At 39.0% G+C, this 16,669-nt stretch overlaps 1 protein-coding gene across 4 annotated transcripts in view; it reads left to right on the forward strand.

The window, feature by feature from the left end:
- The window catches only part of SNTG2 (syntrophin gamma 2), a 228,335-nt gene that overhangs the window by 139,738 nt on the left and 71,928 nt on the right, over positions 1 to 16,669 (forward strand). For all 4 annotated transcript variants that reach the window (XM_032213408.1, XM_032213409.1, XM_032213410.1 and 1 more), the window contains one exon: positions 8,226 to 8,353. In XM_032213408.1, the coding sequence (XP_032069299.1) occupies positions 8,226 to 8,353 (128 nt within the window). The remainder of the gene's footprint in view (positions 1 to 8,225; positions 8,354 to 16,669) is intronic.

Here is a 16,669-nt window from a genome sequence, read left to right on the forward strand (position 1 = left end):
TTGGAAATGTATGAAAATAAAGGAAAAGCATATCTCAGGATATTTTTTTTAAATAATAAGGCTTTTGGTCTCAAGCTAATTTAACTTAACATTAAATTCTCCATCATTTTATTTGTTAGGATCCACTAAATTAAGCGCACAATACAATAGAGACAATCTGGAAAGTCACCTATCAGCCCAAATATTCAGCGCAATCTTGCAATTAGATATTTACTCCCAAAAATTGGCAGAATATATTTCCAAAAGTCAGTCAGTATGATGAAAATTATTTTATAGTACTGCAACACAGTCATTGCATATTCAGTAAGAATGCTGTTCTTTAAAGGCATTATCAAGAACAGTCAGTAATCTTGAAGATGGTTTCTGTCTACAGTACTGTAGTTGTAATATTTGAATGAAATGTTTGTTCACTTACATGAAATGCCTCTGCAAATATTTCACCTTTCAAGCATGAAATGATTTTCCTATGAACTATTTAATGATAAACAGTTCATAGGCAAAACAGTAGAACCGAAGAATTTTAAAATCATTCAAAATCATACAACCTGTAATTTCTTGATCAATTTTTGATAATGTGTTAATATAAATTTAGAGCCCATCAGGTTTTTAAAAATTATGTTATTTACTACTAGATGTGTTGTGGTGTGTGTGTGTGGGTATACACACACACACACACACATATATACACATACATACACACTGTATGTATGTGTGTGTGCATATGTGTGTGTGTATGTATATGTATGTATGTATGTATGTATACACACACACACACACACATACATACTGTGTGTGTGTATATATATATATTATAGATTAAAGATAACTTTAAAGTCCAATGATAATTAATGCAGATTCTTCTATTTTCTTATCAAATAAGTATTATCAGTACAGCTAATGGAAAGTCAGTATATAAATATAATTGACTAATTAATGTTCTAGTGCATATGATCCTTCTCATTTCTTAAAAATCTAGAGATAGTGGTGCACATTCAAATTCCATGTGCCCTATAAATCATATTGTGGAAAATAGTGCAAATGTATTCAGTCAAACAAAATTCCAGATTGTTGCAGGCATTCCCAGAAAACAGAGAGAATCCAGGCATGCAAATGCAGAGGCAGAATTTCTGTAGAAGCAGAACTGTTTATGCCTCTCATTATTTGGTCACCTATATTAATACATACCTAATACGCATGTTTACTATTGTATTCAGAATTGTACGGCAGATTACAAGGGTTTTCTGTAGCTTTTTAAAATTTGAAACTATCATAATTGTAAATAAATGAAAGATAGCATTCTTATATAATAAACTGCAGATTTCTGAAAATATTCTACATAATAGAGTTAAGTTAAAACTAAACCAACATGGAGTGGGAAGAAAAACTTGCCACAGATCATTGCGAAGATTAAACATTTCAGAATAACAATAACATTAAAATATGTTTGCCCAACCTTGTAAATGGCAATGAAACTGATAGGGATTTTTTCTCAGGTAAGTCTTCCATATATGAAGCCAAAAATGTTGATGGCATTTTTGATATTAAGGCATCTTAAATGGGCCTCCGTACCAAGTCGTTCAGTTCTGTGGGGTGAAAGAACAGAAAGTTCAATGCTTATTAACAGTTGGATAAAATTAATATTCAGAAATTTACAGTACTAATATGTTGATATATAGGCTGATTATTCTAGTAATCACGTTAATATATATATTTTTAGTTCAAGGGATGATAAATGATTTTTTTAAATCATCCATTTTTTAATATTTAATTTTTATAAGAAAGGCATATCAAATATTGTTATATTTGCTTATTTTATTTCTTTAGTTAAAACATGCGTATGGCCTTGTTTAACTTGTTAAAACAAGTTATCTACCACAACTCTGGGTGCCTCACAACAATGATCAAAACTCCCAAAACAGTCAGATCAAAACTTGGTGCCTTGATCATCACTTCCTAATACATCCACCAAGACAATCTCCAGGCTTCATACTTATTCCATCCCACGCTGGAGGCAATAGAGTGATAGTCCAATTTTGGGTCCTATTTTCCTATTTTCTAACCAAACTATTATTATTTCTCCTGCTAGAAAACAATTCTCTCTCCCTCCCTCCCCCCCCCTCGTTTGTGTGTGTGTAAAAAAGTGGTACTCATATGATTTCATTTGTTAAGTGAGGGAAGGGCATTTATATAGGAATTGGCATTGTCTATTGAACAGTATGAGGTGCAAGATTGGCTCAACAGTTAGGCCAAGTGGAGCATCTGCCTCTCATATGTTAATTATTTTATAATAAAAGAGCAGCAAATGCTACATGGGGTTATTTTGCCAGGGACTAGTAATTACCAATGGGAAAATGCAGCTTTTGCTGTTTGATCACAGCCTATAAGGTAATCTTCCACTTACGACCAAAATGAAGCCTGCCCATCCGGGTCAGAAGTCAAAATAATGTTAAATGAGACCAGACATCCCTGTTCACACGAGTGAATTATTAACCCGAATGACCAGAAGGTACTAAAACTCAGTTCTCCCTCTGCTCTTCAACCAACTGTCCCTTTCAAAAACCTTGCCTTGACTCCAGGCTGAAGACCAAAGGAACAAGCAAGCAGGAGAGAAAATCTTTCCTCAACCCCCTGAAGTTAAAAAATAAACCATGTCGACAAGTTGGACCAGAAAATGGAGGCCATGGGGACCTTGCAGGCTTTTGCTGTGTATTTGACTGTCTGCAGAGGCTTCTACAGTCCAGCCTTTACAGGCAGCCAGGCAGGTCTAAAGCTTGAGAAGGTCCAGAGTCCTTTTTTTCTTCACTTCATGGGGAAAAGGCTGCAGAAATATCTTTCTCTTCTTGCTCGCTTGGTTCCTCTTCTCTTCAGCCTGGAGTCAAGGCAAGGTTTTTAAAAGGGATATTGGTTGGAGGCAGGGGGTGAAGTCTACTTACCTTTGCTACTGGTTCACAAATGTGCATGCATGCTCTGCTCGCATGCACCACCTACGGGCATGCGCAGGACCTTACACACACACACACACACACACACACACAGAGCGTCAAAAACTGACATGATGACGTTGGGTGGGTGGGCGGAGTCTGCCACTGAGCGCGGTGGCAAAGGGAGGGGGGAATCTGCTGTGCCACATGATTTCAATAAATCCCACATCACAGCTGACTGTCAGAAATACCGATTTGCCTGAGCTGGTAGCTTATTTCGCTCCTGGTTCCAGCAAACCATCCGAACTGGTAGCATTTCACCCTGGTTGGAGGACAGGGGGCAAATTTAGCTTTAGCACCTAGTATGGGGTGGGGTGGGGTGGGGTATTTTTTTTTTTAGGTATTTTATTAAAATTTATAGGCCGCCCTTTTCCCTGAGGGGACTCAGGGCGGCTTACAACCATTAGGGAGGGGGTACAATACACAATAAACGATATAAGAGCCAAGGTGGCGCAGTGGTTAAAATGCAGCACTGCAGGCTACTGCTAGATCAGCAGGTCAGCGGTTCAAATCTCACCGGCTCAGGGTTGACTCAGCCTTCCATCCTTCCGAGGTGGGTAAAATGAGGACCCAGATTGTTGGGGGCAATATGCTGACTCTCTGTAAACCGCTTAGAGAGGCCTGAAAGGCCTATGAAGCGGTATATAAGTCTACTGCTATTGCTATTGCTATTGCTATTGCTATAAAAACAAGATAAGTAGTAAAAACACAACATGCATTCTACATTCAACACTCAGGTGGGGCAAATTAAGGACTTATCCCCAGGCCTGTTGGGAGAGCCAGGTCTTGAGGGCTGCGCGGAAGGCCTGGACGGTGGTGAGGGTGCGTATCTCGACGGGGAGATCGTTCCACAGGGTCGGAGCTGCAACAGAAAAGGCTCTCCTCCGTGTAGTCGCCAGTCGACATTGACTGGCGGATGGAATTCGGAGGAGGCCCAGTCTGTGCGATCTAATCGGTCGGAGGGAGGTAATTGGCAGAAGGCGGTCTCTCAAGTACCCAGATCCACTACCATGGAGTGCTTTAAAGGTGGTCATCAGTACCCTGAAGCGCACCCGGAGATCGACAGGTAGCCAGTGCAGCTCGCGGAGGATGGGTGTAACGTGGGCGAACCGCGGTGCGCCCACTATCACTCGCGCGGCTGCATTCTGGACTAACTGCAGTCGCCGGATGCACTTCAGGGGCAGCCCCATGTAGAGCACATTGCAGTATTCCAGCCTAGAGATCACAAGGGCTCGAGTGACTGTTGTGAGAGCCTCCCGATTCAGGTAGGGTCGTAACTGGCGGACCAGGCGAACCTGGGCAAATGCCCCCCTGGTCACAGCCGACAGGTGATGATCGAGAGTCAGCTGTGGATCCAGGAGGACTCCTAAGTTACGAACCCTATCTGAGGGGTATAAAATTTGACCCCCCAGCCTGATAGATGGAACATTAGCCAAATTGTTGGGAGGGAAACACAACAGCCACTCGGTCTTGTCCGGGTTGAGTACCAGTTTGTTAGCGCTCATCCAGTTCCTAACGGCCTCCAGACCCTGGTTCATCACATCCACCGCTTCATTGAGTTGGCACGGGGCGGACAGATACAATTGCGTATCGTCCGCATATTGATGGTATTTTATCCCGTGCCTCCGAATGATCTCGCCCAGCGGTTTCATGTATATGTTAAATAGTAGGGGGGATAAGACCGAGCCCTGCGGCACCCCATATTTTAGGGGCCTCAGGGACGATCTCTGCCCCCCTACCAACACCGACTGCGACCTGTCCGAGAGGTAGGAGGAGAACCACTGCAAAACAGTGCCTCCCACCCCCACCTCCCGCAGTCGTCGCAGAAGGATACCATGGTCGATGGTATCGAAAGCCGCCGAGAGGTCAAGGAGAACCAGGATGGACGCATGGCCTCCATCTCTGGCCCTCCAGAGATCATCGGTCAATGCGACCAAAGCGGTTTCTGTGCTGTAACCGGGTCTGAAGCCGGACTGGAAGGGGTCAAGGTAGCTAGCTTCATCCAAGGCCCGTTGAAGCTGGAAGGCCACCACCTTCTCAACAACCTTCCCAACAAAGGGAAGGTTGGAGACAGGACGGTAGTTATTTAAAATGGCTGGATCCAAGGATGGCTTCTTCAGGAGGGGTCTCACCACCGCCGTTTTTAGTGCGGCGGGGAAGTGCCCCTCCCGAAGGGAGGCGGTTATGACCGCCTGGATCCAGTCACGTGTCACCTCACTGCTGTTGGCAACCAGCCAGGAGGGACACGGGTCCAGAATGCAGGTGGAGGCACTCACAGCTCGAATGGCCTTGTCCACATCCCCAGAGGCAACATCCTGAAACTCAACCCAGAGATGGTTTGCCAAGTGATCCTCTTGTGTCCCGGCTGGATCTGCTGCGGTGGAGTCCAAGTCCGACCGAAACCGAGCAACTTTGTCCGCTAAGAATTGGGCATAATCCTCAGCTCTACCCTGCAAGGGTTCCCCCGTATCCCTCCTATTTAGTGGGGGAGGTCAACAGGTTCTTCCCTCTCAGCAGCTTCTTTTGTTTTTGCTTTTATTGAAGCCTGGAGGAGGGAGGAGAGGAAGCAAGGGAAAGGTTTGGGGAGGCTGGTCGTGGAGCTGCCTTTTATGCAGAGGTGCAGGAGAGTTTTGCAGCCTCCTGCTTGGGGCCAGCTGATGGGTGCAGAAAGCAACTGCTGTTTCAGGGTTCCTGGAAGGTATGGGGGGGGGGAAGGCCTAAAGGCTGAGGGGAGAAGACAGGAACAGCAGCAGCCCCATGGTCTGTCAGAGACGTGAACAACTGCAGGAGCACTGGATCTGCTCATAACTGAAACAGATTTGTAGGTACAGATTTGGGATGTCAGTCGCTGTTTTGAATGGTCATTAAATGGCCTGCTATTTCTCAAGAATTACCTGAATGTCTTATCCTCATTCTGAATTGAGTATATTTAAGATGGCCCCACATGCCTTGATGTATCTGAGACAGAAGTTTATATCTGTAGGGTACATATAGGCCTTTGATTTAGAGTTGAAATGCATTATCGAAAGTTGCTCTTTCCAGATATATAAAAAGAAGGTAGTAATGGAATATGAACAAGGTTGGAATCAAAGAGGGTAAGCGTCATTAAATGCTTGTAGTCCAAGAATTTAAAAATAGAAGACTAGGTTAATACAATTAATTTTGTACATGATTCTACTAAGTTATACCGATAGCATTTTGGAAAAACAGGGGACTCAAGGGGAAAATTGTTCTAACAGTGGAGAGGCTAATACACTTTTGTTGTGTGGTATTGAAGTCCTAGTTGTGAAGGAGTACTTCAAAGGGTACAGAATGCAATGCCGGGTAACACAAAAGAGTGTGAAAAGGGACTTGATAGAACAAAGAAAAGGAGAAATTGATCTGTTTCAGAAGAAAAGAGGCTTGATGGTGGATAAACCAGGATTTTGTTCAGCTAAGCATATTTTTTTCTCTGTGTCCTATTAAAGATGTTATTTCCCAGACCCAGTGAGTCATAATTCTGCACTATTATAGTCTATCACAGTTTTGTTTGAAACTTTAAAGATCTTATCTGATATGCCTACATTTTTCATGTTCTGTAATGAAAGACTGCAAGTCAATTCTGTAATTTTAATATTGATATGATTGATTATTAAGGTAGTATTTTTCATACATTTATGAAGCTGGGCCAAAGCCTTTCTTTTGGTTTCTTCTCTTTAGGGCTTTGAAAATCCTTAGCCAAAATTATTTCTTCTTTTTACTGTGAACCTTGTTGATTCTTCAGTGGCTAATAAGAGAACTCCTTCAATTAACTATTTCTTAGATGGCTGTTTGTGATCTTTCATAGCGCCAAGGAAAAAGAAGAGCGGAGTACAACTTTTCAAATTGGCCTCAGTTATAAAAGAAATACCTTCATTACCATGTCATGAGAGAGGACGCTTAGAAAAACAGGAATCGTTCATTGAAAAGGGTTATTTTCTGCAAATTTTCCAAAGTATGCATATTCACTTGTTATGTAGGAAATGAAGCAAGTCTTAGCACTGGAATTCTAATGCTGCATCGTACTTACTCTACCTTCCCATCCACTCCAAAAGAAAAGCAAATAGAGGGAGATATACAGTATTTAAAATATATAACTCTATATTCAACTACTGATGCTTACCTGGATATATTCCCTCTGGGAATAGGGCGGCATATAAATTGAATAAATAATAAATAAAAATATACGTATCTATATTATTTTGTTGGCAAAAACACGGAGACGTTGTTGTCTTCTTTTTTCAACTTCCCAATCTGGGCTGCAGCCCTGGGAGTTCCAGGTCTCCAACTAGCTACTTACCAAACTGGAATCTGCTTAACCTTTTCAGGATCGACTGCATCAAAATATGCTGTGTACTTTGTCATTCTATTTTTGCAAACATTGAAAAAAAGCAAGTTAAAAATTTTCAATCATTGTCATGCTAATGAAGCAAATAAGATATTGAGAAGAAAATGTTGTCAATAAACTCGCTTTCCAATTAGGTGTGAGGTTTATGTATTTAACAAAAATAATAATGGCATATTGTGCATCAAATAGAGAGAAATGACCCACCAATATTTCATGGTCAAAGACATTGTTATTTCTTCTATGCTGTTAGGTAAGCTCCCCGTTGGGAGAGCGAGTACGTTCAGAGAAGCATTGTGAGAGTTGTGTTGGAGAACACACAAACCAGCATACAGAGACACTGCAGTTTAAATAGGCTTTTACTTTCGTGGAAATATTGGTATCAGAGTCCATCAAACAGTCCAACTCATACACGGATAAGACAGTCAGCCATCAATGTCTTTCAGTTAAGGGATAATCCAAATAACATAGTCCATACTCATACAAACAGTCTAGTACTCAAAGTTTGCTAGCAGTTGCAGAACTTACAATAGCTCACGGCACTTTCTAACAGCCAGCTTCCAAAACACTCAGATCAGACCAGCCCAGCATCTAACAGAGAGCTAACAGTCATTCTGTCTCCCTCTTATGGCCGATTGAGGAAAACAGCAACCAATCACATTTTACAGTATGATTTAAAGGAACAGATATAGCATTGTTACATGATTTATATATTGCCAACCCAACCCAATAGATTATATTCCTAACATATGCAATCTAAATTTTCTAAACAGTATTATTACTTGTATTCTATTCACCCAGAAAAATAGCATATCCACATACAAATATTTATGTTTTTTACATAATGTTACATACTGTTATTTTTTGTTTATTCTGTTCAGGCACCATCATCACCTTCTTCACCCACAGCTAATGAACCAAAATATGAGAAGCGTTGGCTGGATACGTTATCAGTTCCTCTATCAATGGCACGAATTTCAAGATACAAAGCTGGAACAAATAAATTAAGGTTTGTAATATGAAAGTGAAAAGGGTTGGGATGCCTAACCTGCATGTGTTGTGTAATTGGAGATAGTGGATCTTTGTAAATATTTTAACAAGGTTTAGGCTTTCTCAAAAGCTGTGTAATCAATAATATCTATTAAACATATAAAGAAATAATTGGGCTTTATTCATTCAATGAAAAAATGGCTGCTTTGTTTAGGCATCATACGTGGAAAAGGTCAAGGAAATAAGTTGCTTCCATACAAGCTATGAAGATTTTTATTTGTTTAATGTAGTGATCTACTGAGATATGAAGTGTTATGAAGATTTCTGTTACAAAGATTTTAAAATCTATCAATGCAACTGAAATATTTTGAAAAACAAATGATTATCTCGGAAAATGGAATGAAAACTGGTAGAAGTTGGTTAGCATAAACTAGAAATATCCCAGCTTGAAGCTTCATTTCTATGTAGTCTCGTTGGAGATGCATCCCATTAATTGTAGAAATCTAGACAAATCACAAGGGCATGAATGACATTGAATGAGGTCTCGCAATTCAGGAATGACTGCTACTTTCAGGCATATAACCTGACTGCCACCTGCTCTTCCAGCAACAACTGTGAGTCCAAGAAAATCTCCAGATTGTGCATTTTAGCATGTAGATTTTAAATAGGAAGGACTAGAAGATCAAACTTCAGCTCTCATCAAAAGTCTTCCACACTTTGTCATACTCTGACCCTCTCCTAGTTCTGCCCTTTGGTCTTGCCTTTATTTCTTGCTTCAATTCTTCCAAATCAGAGTTGGGAATAATGGAATCTTCCTCTGGTTTTCCAGTAGGGCTTGGTTTCGCATCCGAGGCCCCAGATTCCTAGCCTTCAGGTTGTCTTCTGAAAGAAAATAATATCTGCAACTCAGTGGTGGGATTCAAAAAAATTTACTACCGGTTCTGTGGCTGTGCTTGGTGGGTGTGGCAGGGGAAGGATACTGCAAAATCCCCATTTCCTCCCTATCAGCTGGGACTCGGGAGGCAGAGAATAGATAGGGGTGGGGCCAGTCAGAGGTGGTATTTACCAGTTCTCCGAACTGCTCAAAATTTCCGCTTCCGGTTCTCCAGAACTGGTCAAAACCTGCTGAATCCCACCTCTGTTTCAACTGGGCCCTAACCGTAGTCCATCTTTTTTTTCTTTCATGCATATATGCACATCTATTAATGTGCATCAAGTTAGTGTCAGCTTTTATAACCATGTAGGAAGATTTTGTTTGATCTCTCTCCAACCGGCTCTTTCCGCTCTTGTAATAGTGCACCCATCAGCACTGTAGCTATGTCCATCCATGCGGCTGGTGGTCACTTTCTCTTTCCTTCCATCTTTCCCAGCATTAGAGCCCGGGAAGAGAGAGACAGCCGGGTCTTTCAATTATGTACACATACACACCCCAATTTGCCCTGGATATTTTTGTCTACGCTTTCGGCCACACATTCTTTTAAAGTAACATTCTGAAATAAAAGTGTCTTTAATGGTTCAAAATCAAATAAATCAGAAGTGATGGGACTTTAGAGTTAATTTGAAATGGAACCCTGAAGCTAATATGAGTCATACTGCTGTCAGACTAGAAATAGTAACTAAAAAAAGAATACAGTACTGTAAAATGGAAAATTGTATAAAAGGACAATCAAAACGAGAGTGGTGAATTAAAATACTGTTCTTGTGAAGGAAGCCTACAATAGTTGGTAATTTTAAGGATATAAAAAAGGAAGAGGTGAGAGAAACATTACAAGAGTATATAAAAGTATAACACAAAATATAGACTGTATATATTTGTAATTCACATTTATAAACCCATCCAATCTCCCAACAATTCTGTGTGGTATACAGATTTCAAAATAAAGAAATGGAACAACCCTGGATACAAAAACATAACAAAAGATAAATGGTCATCACAGACCTTTCAAAAACTATACCCAAGAATTTAAAGATTTTAACTTGCTTTATTGTTTGACCATTTAACATGTAGGCATATATTCTAGATTGCTTTGCAAAAAATAGGATTTATTGTGGGTATAATTGTTCTCAAGTGCTTCCTCAAAACAGTAAATATCTAATGCTCTAAACATTCAAATTAATTCAACTGGCATTTGCAATAGGAGTATTGCATCATTATCTATAGACAGTAAGGCTGCAATGTGCATATTGATTAACTTTGTGGATGATGCTCTGGATTACTTATTTTGGTAACAACAGAGTTGATTTGCAAAAAGAACATCAGGGAAGCCAAATTTCGTCCTCATCTTATCCCTTTTTCAATTGGAATTTCTTTAGGGCAGTGACCTTGTCCACCACTTCTATTCTAGAGTTTGTACATTAGCAGAAGGAGCCATTTGTTTAATTTAGCATTTTTTAAAATTCCCCCAATGGCTTTGTTCTAGAGACAATGCAGACTTGAAATCAATAAATGCAGCGTATAATGCAGAATACGGCTCTCCTAAGTAGCTTCGCATTTGCAGAGAATGACATTGATCCAAGCAGAGCAGAAAACAAAACGGTTTATAACATTTTAAATACTGTTTTTATTCCTAAATCCCATGCTCCTATTATCTGACACTTGGCTGATGTTATTTCTGTAAAATGGGTTGCTGTGTCCCCAAACTTTATCCCCTTCCGGTTATATTTGCTTCATGAGAAGTATGTGTAGTCCTCATCTATTGACTGACTTGTTCAATGATCTTTCAGTTGTGACAGTGATAAAAATATGACCAGTTTTTTTTCTTCCTTTTTTCCATTCATTCCTATTTTAAAATGTTATTGCATTTGATGTCATCATAAACCTTAATAAAATTAATCTTTTTTAAAAAATGGCCAATCCTTGCATTTACAACTTTCCCAGGTCTTTAAAGCAAAGGAAACCTGAAGTAAGATCCTAAGCACAGTTAGGGCTTCACTTAGTGTCTGCTTTGCTTAATGACAGAGTTAAGCAGAGCCTGTCCCAATTGTGGTTACTAAATGAAGACTACCTGTCTGTACATATACATCTTGTTAACATAACATCGGAGTTCTTTCTGCTCCCTGAGATTGGTTGTTTGCTTCCAGATGTTTCATTGCCCAATGAGGTAACATCAGCGAGCAATGAAACATCTGCAAGCGAACAACCAGGAAGGCCACAGTTCTGCAGCCTGAACTAAAGTTAGTTAGTTTCTTCCATTGTGACCATAATAATATCTGTTTATTTACTTACAGCCAACTCTGCAAAAATAAATTAGTTCCCATTCTAAAGGCAGCTTCCAAGTCTCCGAAACAGGAGGGAGCTTCAAGATAAATATTTACGCCTCTGCTTCCTTTGATTTTATTCATAGCATAATGGTATAAGGGTATATAATCACTTGGTTTGCTACACCTATATAATATTAAATTATATTAATTAATTTCATCAAACCATCTAATCAATATGTTCCCAAAACACTGTCATTTGCATTTATAGATTCTCTATAAATTCTCTTTCTCTTTATATTACACTATATTTAAATTGTTTGAGTAATATAAATATTTAATTAAATTTGAAATTTAAATGAGCTAGTGCATGTCTGTTTTAAAATTCCTACCAGGTTTCATTTCACTGACAGGGCAGAAAACTACCAAACCAGTTTTCATTAACAAATAATGTTCACATGCAGTTGACCTAATGACTTACAATTTGATTTAGAATGGTCTAAATCTTTGCTACCCTTCTTATTCGTGATATTTTTCATAATTAAACTGCATTATTGAAAAAGGTTTAGAATCTCGTACAGAATATATAAGAAGATACATTTTACAACTTGGCATCAAGTTCGAAACATCACTCAGTTTGTAAAATATTCTAAGCCAAATATACTCAACCAAATAGGTGTATCGGTAGTATTTATGGGGAAATGAAGTTTTTTAAGGACAGTGTCCAGGGTCACAGGAAGTAAATATTTAAGCTATATAAGAAGTCTTGTAAAAATCTATTAAAATAAACTCTACTATGACAAATCCTTACATAAAATACTAATTTTATGCCTGTATATAAATTATTTTATCCTCAGAGTAATGAGAGCTGGAACCCAGAGTCCTGGGAAGAGTAGGAAGAAGTGCATCTTGTATCTTATTTATTCGTCTATTGCTGTTACATTTTCAGATCTTTCCAAATGGAACGTAAAGCTGCAAGCAAGTAAATAGGATCATAGGAACCTGTCAAAGAGAGATTAAAAAATTGATTGATCCTTGAAAAAGTATAATCTACAGAAACATCCAATTTTAGAAGAGTTTTCATTCACTCATCATAAATTAGGTCCTTCAAATTGTTCAAACATTAAACAAAACTTGTAACTTCACAAGAGTGCCAAATCTTAAGGGTATCAGCCTAAAATATACACCATATAAATGGATTTAATGTAAATAGATACATGACTAGTTCCACAATCCATCTGGCATTTATCTTAGACTCTTTATTTGAATTTGCTTCGACCTCATGTGCTGGAGTAATGATTGCCCTCATCTCCCTTACTGTGAAAAACTGGGCTGTAAAATACTATTTTAACTCTTATGCTCAATAAATAAGCAGATCCCCACAGCTGAAGTCTTGAGGATTGAGCAGTTCTGGGTTCCTTCTAATTCTTCTTTCTCGGTCATTCTAAGAGCTTTGAGCCTAAATTAAATTAAATTTGTTGACTATCATAACCTCTTTCTCCCCAGTCAGCAATATCATCCTACATCTTCTATTAGAAGCCTATGAATAATTAGTGGTGACACTCTTGGCAACTGAAATCCTTTCTGGCTTGCAAATCACCTCCACATCAACTGTAAGCAAGAATAGAGTTTGAGATTGAAAGTACCTGGGATGGAATGAGTCTTCCAAGTCTTCTACTCCAACCCCATGCTCAAGCAGAGGCTCCTATACCACTTTAGACAAATGGTTGTCCAATTTCTTCTACTAGGAGTGTCTTCTACTGAAAGAAAGCAGAGTCGGGGAAGTGGGAGACAAAAAGTGGGTCAAGTGGATGCCTCTGATTAGGAACATTTAATAGGACAAATGTTGCCTTGTTGTGTGTGCCCATTAAAAAGGTAAGGAAGGACAAAGCTTATTATTACTTGGAAGGGAAATCCCATGAGAGAAGTCTAGACTGGAAGAAGACAGTGATGAACCTCTTATATCTGTTTGCCAAGAGAACTTAATGGCCTGTCCATGGAGCCAACAGGAGTTGAGTTCAGTCCAAGAAAATAATCTTTTTCTTTGAAATAATTTTCAAAAAACCTGGCAGAACACAATAATAATGTAATATTGTAACTGTAACAATTTCAACCAATTCTTCATGGGACAAACATCATTAAAAACCAGGATCCACAAACGCCACGATCCCAAATCTTTAACTCTCTACCCACACCGATACCAAACATCACCAGTTTGATTGGAGCAACACCAAAACCATCAGCCTACGAAACCTTCAGAATCCAAATGAACTGCACAGCCAGCCAGAGAAACTGACACTGATCCTTAACCAACCCATGGAGGCCCCTCCCAACCAGCACTTCACCTCCCAATGACCCTCACTTGATGTGACCTTCCCTTCACTTGGCCCATCACAAAATCACGTGACGCGTTCACAGCTGAGCCATTGCAACACCTATTGATCACCCCAAATCCTTATCAACGGAAGAACACTGACATTCCCTAAACTCTGCTGAAGCTGTTATCCCGCCTGGTAACAAAACATTTGGAAACCAATCTACAAGCCCAGAGAACGGACCTTTACCCTCATAACTGAATATATCGCATATCATACCCACTGATTTGTGCCTATTGTAGCATAGTTAGTCAACAGGTGCGCCTGCAGTGCCTAAAAGGTTACTACCACCGGTGCAAGGGTGGTATGCTATTACTTTTATTAGTTTATTTTAATTATTAGTTTATACAATTGCCTCATTTCATCAAAGAGTGTCGGGAATAAAGTTTGCTACTTCCAGGTATGGCCCACGCATTGAGAAAATACCGTGTTTGCCCAGTGTCAATGAAAAAGAAAATAAATTGCTAAAATTAGTCAAAGCTTGAATTACAATAAATACACGAGTTGATAAGCAGAATAAAATGTATCAAACTTTAAAGCTGTCAACTGCTTAAAAAAGATATTAACTACGAGTTAATTATTCATTTAAATTTTCACTAGTGTGAAATTTGAAGCAATGGATACTAAGTGTCATGTATAGCCTCTGTTCTTTGGGAAAACGATGGAATTTTCCCCATCAAAATGGTTTTGTCTACAATTTATTTATGGCACTTTTGCGAATCCTGATACCTGTAAAAGCTTCTTTGGAAGTGCTTCCATTTATTCTTCCATAAAGATCCATAATGAAGTGGGAGGGGTGGGGGGAGATTGTACTACAATGGGAAGTCTGAAAAATTGTTCAATGTAGATTTTGGACTGAGGGAATAAACCACAGAGAGAAGGGAAACTAATGTTTAACCAATAGAGCCTCACACACAGTGGGAAGCAGATGCATAAATGCATTTGAATAGTGCATAAATAGATGTGGCATTATTTATAATGATTTTAATTAATGTAAATAACATTCATACAAGCAAATAGCCTGGGGAAAGAAGCTTTTGGCAGGTAATTGACCATTTATATTTTAGTTATGAAAAGCAGGAGACTTACTTTTCAGTCAAGCACTTTAATACCAAGGGTCCTTTGAGAAACGGGGTTCAGAATTAATCTGCAGTAAAATGCCTGGGCAATCTGGTAATTTTGAAATGAACCTAGATTTGGTTAGTAATTTTTATGGCTGAGGAAAGACCAAGAGACAGATGTTGGATCTTCATGCTGAATACATTGATCTATCAAGCTGGCTAGAAAGCTAAGATAAATGCAGTGTATGAGCAACACATTAAATAAGTGGCATTAGGTGAGTTACTGATTTTCCTCCTCATTCTTACGTGCTAAGAAAACCATTATTAAAGAAGTAAATCATTGTTTTTATTGCGGAAAATAGTCAAAGAATTTCTAAATAAATATATCTTAAGCTGACATCTTCACCACCCTTGGTAGATATTGTCTCTGTTTTTGTTTTGCAAGATTTGATGTTTTGATTTTAAGCTTTGATGTTTTAGCCTAATAACAGTAATTAGTATGCTCACCAACTGATTGTTCTTTCTCCCGTTAGAAACATATTTATCTTTGTAACTCACGTATCCGATCCTTAAAAGCAGGATCACAGTTCAGTAAATCTTCACAGTTCAGTGAGATTTAATCAAACTATTTGGTCACCTTTATTTTTCTGTGGTCTAAATATTCTACCCATTGCTAGTAACAGCTACATTGCCTTTTTTTTTTAATGTATTGGCAATCTGCTGAATTGACATTTTTACCAGATATATTTAAAGGTTATTATGGAAGGAAATATTTCGTTCATTTAATTCATATCAGTTTCATATCAGTTTCATATTTAGAGCCGAGGTGGCGCAGTGGTTAAATGCAGCACTGCAGGCTACTGCTAGATCAGCAGTTCAGCGGTTCAAATCTCACCGGCTCAGGGTTGACTCAGTCTTCCATCCTTCCGAGGTGGGTGAAATGAGGACCCAGACTGTGGGGACGATATGCTGACTCTCTGTAAACCGCTTAGAGAGGGCTGAAAGCCCTATGAAGCGGTATATAAGTCTACTGCTATAAGTCTACTGCTATCATATTCATTTAATTCATATCAGTTTTATTCCTGCTGTTTATATTGTTTTGGAATGGATTGAACTAGATCCAGATACAATTTATTGGGGTGGGGGAGGGCAGTATGAGTCATTTAGAAGGCACAAAACATTAATTAAAGCAACTTCTTACAGATTGAGCATGTTGTCTTGTTCTAAAAATTATTGCCTTTCACAGGCAGAAGAGAAATACTTATCTGATTATTGAAGTGTATGAGCATAAATGGATGCTTTGGATACCAAAACAGACAAAGGAATTGATAAAATAAGCGTGAAAAATATATTGCAGCCGCAGGAAACATCAGGAAGCAATGATCTGAGGCTTGGCATCCATATTGTCTGTGAGCATGCAGGGGGATGAAAAGAGACCTCGATTCACATATTATGAGCAGGGTGAAATATGGTTAGACTTGACCTGAAAACTCAATATAATTTATCATAACTTTTAAAGGCAGAATGAGAGAAAAGAGGGATATATATATAGAGAGAGAATCACAAATCTACTTCTGGGACATTTTATGGGGAGAAATGAGAAGGGAGCATGATATATGGCCCATGGCAATCCCAGGGAAGAAGAAGAAGAAAGAGAAGACAGCAAAATTATATCAAGATAACAATGAAATAAAATCACTA

The sequence above is a fragment of the Thamnophis elegans genome, chromosome 3 (assembly GCF_009769535.1).
Source record: "Thamnophis elegans isolate rThaEle1 chromosome 3, rThaEle1.pri, whole genome shotgun sequence".
NCBI classification, from domain to species: Eukaryota; Metazoa; Chordata; class Lepidosauria; order Squamata; family Colubridae; genus Thamnophis; species Thamnophis elegans.